This window comes from Xiphias gladius, chromosome 18, assembly GCF_016859285.1.
Source record: "Xiphias gladius isolate SHS-SW01 ecotype Sanya breed wild chromosome 18, ASM1685928v1, whole genome shotgun sequence".
In the NCBI taxonomy this organism is placed as follows: domain Eukaryota; kingdom Metazoa; phylum Chordata; class Actinopteri; order Istiophoriformes; family Xiphiidae; genus Xiphias; species Xiphias gladius.
The window spans coordinates 10,582,796-10,590,408 of NC_053417.1; the positions used below are offsets into that span (position 1 = coordinate 10,582,796).

Consider the following 7,613-nt stretch of genomic DNA (forward strand, 5'->3'; position numbering starts at 1 on the left):
GTTGCTAGTTTAGATACAATCATTTACTAACTATTTATGGAAACTGAGGAAAAAACCTCACACTCCAATAAAAACATAAATGGAAAGTCAGATGGGGAGAAGTTACAACAAGCAATATTTTTTTCCTTGTACATTTGTTCATCATCTGATCAAACTGTACTTCACCTCAACTTCAGTCATTTGAGAACTGGGCATTCCGTTAGATAATGCAGTGCAAGGTGTGAGATATCTCCAACATGTGCACTGACTGAATGGTCTGAACTGAACCCGACTGGGACAAGCAGTAGCTCTCATGTGCAGGTGTCCCACTTCCCCAGCTGAGGATTCACCCGGTCAGCTGAGAGTAACAGGATTGCAGACAGAAAGAAATCAGGAATCGTAGGCCTGAGGGAAAATGTCTCTTCACAAGGTTTAAACGACCCATAGTTTGAGGTGATAAGTGGTGATAAGAAAATGGCATTGAGACTTGTTAGCATTTCTTTTATTTTTCATACAGATTGGAAATACCTCTGTGAGAGATGTTTGGCCTTTTTATGGCTGCATCAGGGAAATTTAGGGGCCTCCACTTGAATTTAAAATTTTAAACGGGCCAAATCCGAGAGTTGATCTATCTATTAATTCACCGAGGATAAATCAATGTGTCTCATCTCACGGGGGGTTTACTACATTGAGTTTACTACGACCTCTGGTGGTAAAAGGTAGATATTTTCCATAATTTATGTTTCTTGTAAACACGCATACACACGGTATTCATACACAATACATTACTCTTTCCAAAGTTTGTAGCAGTGCAGACAAACAGGTGATGTTTAGCTAGAAATTAAAATATACGTCATAAAAATGTGGGGACCATTTTGTTTGGATTTTTTAGATAGTTTCGCCAAAACAGGTATTTTATCATAATCTTTAATATTATATATGGATTTTACTCATTTTTGCTCAAGTGCTACTCAGATATTTTTCTGCATATTGCTCTACAAAGATTCGATGTATGACGAGACGGAACGATAAGTTGGCGAGACCAAGCTTCCAGTCGGAGGTATTTTTGCAGTGACGCACTTTCAAAATGGCTTCGAACGAGCAACCGGTCTGTCAAATCTTCTCCTTTCAGGATTGTAAAGCCTCCCCCGACCCGATTTTTGATCTCCCCGCCCAGTGCCTGACCCCTACGCCGGCCCCTATAGTCATAGATAACGGCTCCTTCCAGACCCGGGCCGGCTGGGCGACTCCAGCGGCAGAGTTTGACTCTCCGCGGCTGCTCTTCAGGTCGGTGGCGGCACGCAGCAGAGGGGCAGCCCGCAGCGAGACGCAGATCGGTAACGACATCCCCAACCTAGAGCCGCTGCGGTGGCTGCTGAAGAGCCAGTTCGACCGGAACGTGGTGGTCAACTTCGAGATCCAAGAGCTCATCTTCGACTATGTGTTTACACACCTGGGCATCGCCTCTGAGGTATTGGTGCTGTGGCAAATGTGGTATTCACCAGCAAATGTGTGGCCATGTCTTCTCTTTCATTTCTCGAGAAGGAAGACGCTAACTTCTTATTTTAAATATCAATTTAGGAATTTTATTTTCTCGTTTCTTTTCCTATCAGTGCCTTTTCAACAAGAGTAGGAAAAGTTTATAGCGGTTGTCTAGCCATTTGGCATACTATCTTTTATATTATATTATTATACCATTCTTTTCTACACTTGAGTTAAACCCCAGGTTTCCTCTGCTTAACCTAGTCTAGGCCAAGCAGTTAACATATATTATTAGGGTTAATGTTGAATAGACCCCAGTCATATAAGAAAAACAGGTTATCAGCCACAATGGTCTCCACACACAGTACTTTATATCAAAAGGCAAAAGTTTTCCAAGTCAGACCTAAACAAGTATAAAGACATGCTTAAAAAATACATATGCATGTATAAAATAGTGTTGTAGCTAATGATTAATTTAATTTTCAAATAATATGTCGGTCAGTTTGCTTAACCGTTTAGTCTATAAAGAGTAGATAGTGAAAATGCCCTTCACAATTTCCCAGAGCCCAGTGTTAACGTTTTCACAATGTTGTTCAATCAACAGTCCAGACAAAACTTCTGTCTGCACTGACAGAAATTTTGGCAGTTTTGCTTGAAAAATCACTTATCAAAATTGTTGCTGATTTAGTGACTGATTGTTTCAGTTAGAATATAAAAAGCACAAAAAACTAAATGTATAGACTACATTCATATATTATTTTTGTTTTATATGTAATGTCCATCATGACCGGAAGATCACTCAGCATCACTTTCCCATGCTTTCGTAGGGCAGTTTGGAACACCCCGTTGTTCTTACAGAAGCACCCTGTAACCCGCTGCACTGTCGGCAGATGATGTCAGAGTTGCTGTTTGAGTGCTACCGTGTGCCGTACGTCTCCTACGGCGTGGACGGCTTGTACAGCTTCTACCACAATAACACTCGCAGGAGCATCAATCCACCACACACTGGCATTGTTCTGTCCTCAGGATACCACTGCTCACACATCCTGCCAGTTATCAACGGCAGGTGAGGACTCACAGACACAGACAACTGCTTCTGTTTTGCATTTGCCCTTTCACAGTTCATTTTATATTTTTCTGCAATTCATTGTGCTATATGTCACAATGTCCTTAGTGTAGAAGACCTTTTGTTTTTGACTCCCTTTAGTGCAATCATCCAAACACTTTGCATAGTTTGTTGTGTAGAGTCAAATTTTTAAATGGTTTTGATTCGAGGTTGGATGCGGTGAACTGTAAGCGTGTGAACGTGGCTGGAAACCAGGCAGCGTCCTACCTGCAGCGCCTCCTCCAGCTGAAATACCCAGGTCACCTCCCCGCCATCACACTCAGCCGCATGGAGGAACTGCTGCATGAGCACAGTTACACTGCTGTGGATTATCATGAAGGTACAGCATGTCAGTGCAGACATACATAGAGCATTCACTGATACACTGAGAGCTTCTCAGGGTGAGTTTACAGCTCCAAGTTAACAGCAGCAAAGAACCATTATGTTCTTGAATAGTTGAAGGAGTCCGAAATTAATATCAAGTAACATTAATAAAGGGCACATGCAGACATAAATTTGCTCCTTATGGCTGGTGAAAATGTAATTGGTTGTAGATTAAAGGAGCTAGAAGACAAAATGGAGATATATGCACATCCTTTCTTCCTTTCATTTTACTGTGTATCTATTATTATTTATTTATTATTATCAGTTTTTTGTAGTAGTTTTTACTTTTGTACGTACTTACTTCCGCTTTCCTAACCGCATGTTGTACAATTGTAACAAAGCAATTTCCCTGCGGGGATCAATTAAGTTTTTCTAAGTCCGAATCTGACTTACTTTCCATTTCCATCATGTTGTGTTTCTCCACAGAGCTGGAAAAGTGGCGCGGCCCAGAGTTTTACGAGAGGGAGGTTCACCGCATGCAACTTCCCTTCTCGGGTAAGGTGCCGAGTGGCTGTGTGAGTGTGGAAGAGAGGCAGGAGAGACGAGCTCAGCAGCTTCGACGGCTTCAGGAGATCAATGCTCGCCGCCGGGAGGAGAAGCTGCAGCAGGATCAAGAGAGGCTGGACAGACTTATGGCAGTACAGGCAAGGAACCAATTGTATCATTTACAGTTTATTGTAATGCTCTTTAGGTTTTTTCAAGTGGTATTTTAAATGTGTAAGACTGAAGATTACACAGAAGACTATAAAAAGACAAATTGTTCTTCTAAAGAATTCAGATTCCTATGTTTTCACTGTAACAGTAACTATAAGACTTTGCAAACTAATTTGCAGCTCTATCTATATTTTTGATGTGATTTGAAAACACAGCTGGTGTGTGCTGCACAGTGATCATAGAGTTTTGTTTATGCAGGAGCTGCTGGACGACGGCCTGTTGGATCAGTTTCATAAGAGCCTTGTAGAGCTCAACATGGACTCAGCTGAGGAGCTGCAGTCGTACATCAACAAACTGCAGCTGGCTGTGGAACAGGGCAGACAGAAACTGCTGCACAGCGACGGAGCAGAGGGAAAGGGGGAGGTGGGTGTTACTCCACCAAATTAGAGAAAATTAGAATTAGTAAGTCTTGATTTGTTATTTTGCAGGTGCCATGTCCATGTTTTGAGGCTACGTGTCTGGTAAAACATTTGGGTAGTTTATATATAGTTTATATTAGGTTACCCAAATAATAAAAATGTTGTGAAAGTAACTCTTGTTAATCTATTAATATTTGTGATGTCAAAATTGATTTCTGTTTTTAATCTCTTTGTTAATACTTGTAAAACAAAATCTGTTCTAGCATTTTACTAGTAAATACTAGGTTAGGTATATAACCTGAGTGTACAACAGTATTATAAAAGCAGTGTTTCTGCTTATTGTACTTTATAACTTGGCTCTTAGCTAGGTGTGTAAATGGCTCAGTTGCCAACAGTAACAAGGTTAGCAAAGTAGTCAAACTAAAATGGATTCATACATACAATGTAGTTTTATACATTTTATACATTGCAAAATGACAGCAGCTAATAAACTTAGTAGCCCATGAGCTGAAGTTAAATTCAAATGATCCATAATTAATTAGGTCTGCATGTCATTACCGGGAATGTGCTGCGGGGCTCCGGAGGATCCATCCTTGTTTGCTGCAGTGGATGTACTGCGGCTGACATGAAGCCTGAGGCTGTTCTCTCGCTCTCTGCCAGGTGTCTGAGCTGGAGCAGCCGATGGATGAGGGAGACGGAGTGGCGCTGATGGATCCTGACTTCCCTGAGGACACGCTGCCAGAAAAACCCACTAATGTGATTCAGGTAGTGGCACAGAGACACTGCAACTCCCCAGACAGATATTTAGATCCTCATTAATGCTATGCAGGCAATTATCTGCCAGTTTAATATCTGGCAGGATGTGTGAGCAGACTTTTTGTCCTGTATAATGCTTTTGTGCCAGGACAGTAATGAAACTAGCTAACTTTGCTCATGAGCTGAAACGTTTGGTGTCAGTACTTCTCACACATTCATATCAGTGATGAATATCTTCGATCTCGTCTCCAGCCCGTGTTCAACATGGCAGAGTACCACCAGCTGTTTGTAGGGACAGAGCGTCTGCGGTGTCCAGAGATCCTGTTCCAGCCCTCGCTGAGTGGAGAGGACCAGATGGGACTGATGGAGACGCTGCAGTATGTCCTGGCCAGGTAACGATACAGTCCAGCAAGTGCAGACAAAAAAGACACGCTCACATACGCATACACGGTGCAGCAGATATACACACAAAGCCAGACACAAATGAAGAAATGCAAACACACGCATGGATCATGCAAATATCACCCAAAAAAAACTTAGATTATGTTATGTATGCTAAAATGATCTCCTGTTAACTTTAGTTGTTTTTAAACAAAAAAAACACGTGAAAAGTTACAACTCTGACATAATGTTTTTCTTACTTCTTCTATACTGCATGCAGATACACTCCAGAGCAGCAGCAGGCGCTGGTGAGCAATGTGTTTCTGACAGGCGGGAACATGCAGTACCGGGGGATGAAGGAGAGAGTGGAGAGAGAACTGCTGGCCATGAGGCCCTTCCAGTCACACTTCAAGGTACAGCCTATGTCCTTTCAAAAACCCTATTTGTCATCATACATACCTATCCAAACCATGATGTTCTGACTCACATCCCACTTCTCATGTTTCAGAAGTTGATCAATAAAGACTGAATTTTGTCAGAAAATCAGGAATTTTGTTTAAGTTTTTGAAAACAGTTCATAATATATAATAATAATTGAGATTTTGGTTACTGTTTGCAGTATTGCTAATTCCATTTCACCCAAACTGCGAATGAGAAGACACAAATAATTTGAACTGATCTTTGTTAAAGCACATGAATGAATGAATTATTCCACAGTGACTAACTTATTCAGACACAGTCATATTAGACTGCAAATTTTTAAGTTTCAATACTTTTTACAGTGGAAACTTTTGCTGACACAGCTTACATCCAAATACATCAAAACTGGACTTCCATATATATATAAATAAAGATGAAAGCCTGGTTATAAAAATATAAAAAGTGCTGAAGAAAATTCAAAAAGTAAAGTAAGAGAAAAACTAAAATCAAGGGAAACCAGTTCCCCTGGCTTAACTGGCCAAATACTTTTCGGATGGGTTACTTTAGATATTCTGGAGGCAAACTATTTGAATTCTGGCTGACTCTGTCCCAGGTGACCATGGCGTCGCAGCCGGCCCTGGATGCCTGGTATGGGGCAAGAGACTGGGCCTTGGAGCATCCACCTGGGGGAGGAGCGACAGACGGATGGATCAGCAGACAGGACTACGAGGAGAAAGGAGGCGAGTATCTGAGCGAGCACTGTGCCTCTAATGCCTTCGTTCTGATGAAGATCGCCAAACCAGCTGCTGCTCGCCCCGCCGAGCCCTCGGTTACCGCACTGACTTCAACGGGAGCTTCTGCTGCCGTCTCCACAGTTACGTCTGCCCTGACTCCCTCCTGCTCTGCTGTTGCTGCCAATGTCTCTATAGTTACCTCCTAAACTGAAATCTAGGATATCCTGAGTCTTATTTTGGAATGAAGTGAACTATTTACTTTTTTTGGTGTACCAACTTTCATTCAGCTGGACACGTCTGCTTCTACATCAATTTGTGACATTTTCAAAGTCACCATTCAGGAATGTTGAAAGGGAATACACTTCCTGTCTGATCTCAGTCTGCAGGGAAGCCTCCTCTCTTCACACTCTGTTTTTTGTCTCCTGTGACTTTTGTAAGTTCATGACTGGAGCTGTTTTGGAAATTCTGTTTTGTTTTATTTTCATTATGCTTGAGAGACTGTTCATATTGAATGGCTGTCAAATTAATGATCTTAAAAGTCCAATGGGAATATAATTTCTGTATTATTATGTAAATAGAATTTGCTGTTTTTGTGTTGTTTTGTTTTTTTTAAATATATAGTTTCACTGATGGAAACGGCTCTTTGCTTTTGATTGACGGACAGCTTCAGAGGAAAGTCTGGCAAATGTCTGATGCCGCTCATTACAGCTGAACAGACATCAATTGTTACTTTAATCTCAGTGTCTTTTCTCCAATACCATAGTTTTTCTCCTATCTTTTTTTCTCTCACCGCAGCTCACTTTCAAATCAATTAAAGACTCTGTTTACTCAAATTACACACATTCACACACAGTTTTTCATTTACCTTTAGCTGTACATGCAGTTAGTTTTGTTTTATCATTTCTTGGGATTTGTATGTTCAGAATTTTGCTGGCACACTGATATAATGGAGGTGAATGGAGTTTTATTTGTGGTGCTCACAGCGTTCAGAAATGTCCAAAATTCAAGTCCCCATTACTCTGGATTAGGGCTACAACTAACAGTTATTTTCATCACCGATTATGGGATCTGTCGATTATTATTTAGATTAATCGAGTAATTTTATAGTCTATAAAATTAAGTCTGACAAATGCTTGTCATGCAGTGTTTTCCACAGCTGCAGATGATATGTTTTCAAATGACTTGTTTTGTTTTGACCAACAGTCCAAACCCGAAAGATTTTACCATTTGGACAAATAAAGCAGAAGTAAACAAAGACAAGCCTCATTCCCTCACATTTGAGAAGGCTGGACCAGAGAA

At 41.0% G+C, this 7,613-nt stretch overlaps 1 protein-coding gene across 1 annotated transcript; it reads left to right on the top strand.

Annotated features, from left to right (window-relative positions):
* Positions 1 to 1,044: 1,044 nt before the first annotated feature.
* Positions 1,045 to 7,373, top strand: actr5 (actin related protein 5). The gene is made up of 9 exons (XM_040151730.1): positions 1,045 to 1,450; positions 2,289 to 2,527; positions 2,737 to 2,906; positions 3,377 to 3,594; positions 3,863 to 4,027; positions 4,684 to 4,788; positions 5,032 to 5,171; positions 5,441 to 5,573; positions 6,194 to 7,373. The coding sequence occupies exons 1-9, from the start codon at positions 1,067 to 1,069 to the stop codon at positions 6,518 to 6,520; spliced, it is 1,881 nt and encodes a 626-aa protein (XP_040007664.1). The 5' UTR covers positions 1,045 to 1,066; the 3' UTR covers positions 6,521 to 7,373.
* Positions 7,374 to 7,613: the final 240 nt, after the last annotated feature.

What these genes read in the sequence shown, in the direction of transcription:
- actr5 (XM_040151730.1), top strand. Translation starts at nt 1,067, where the DNA reads ATGGCTTCGAACGAGCAACCGGTCTGTCAAATCTTCTCCTTTCAGGAT. An exon ending in ACAGACTTATGGCAGTACAG is followed by an intron (nt 3,595 to 3,862) that starts GCAAGGAACCAA and finishes TTGTTTATGCAG; the next exon opens with GAGCTGCTGGACGACGGCCT. An exon ending in GAGCAGAGGGAAAGGGGGAG is followed by an intron (nt 4,028 to 4,683) that starts GTGGGTGTTACT and finishes GCTCTCTGCCAG; the next exon opens with GTGTCTGAGCTGGAGCAGCC.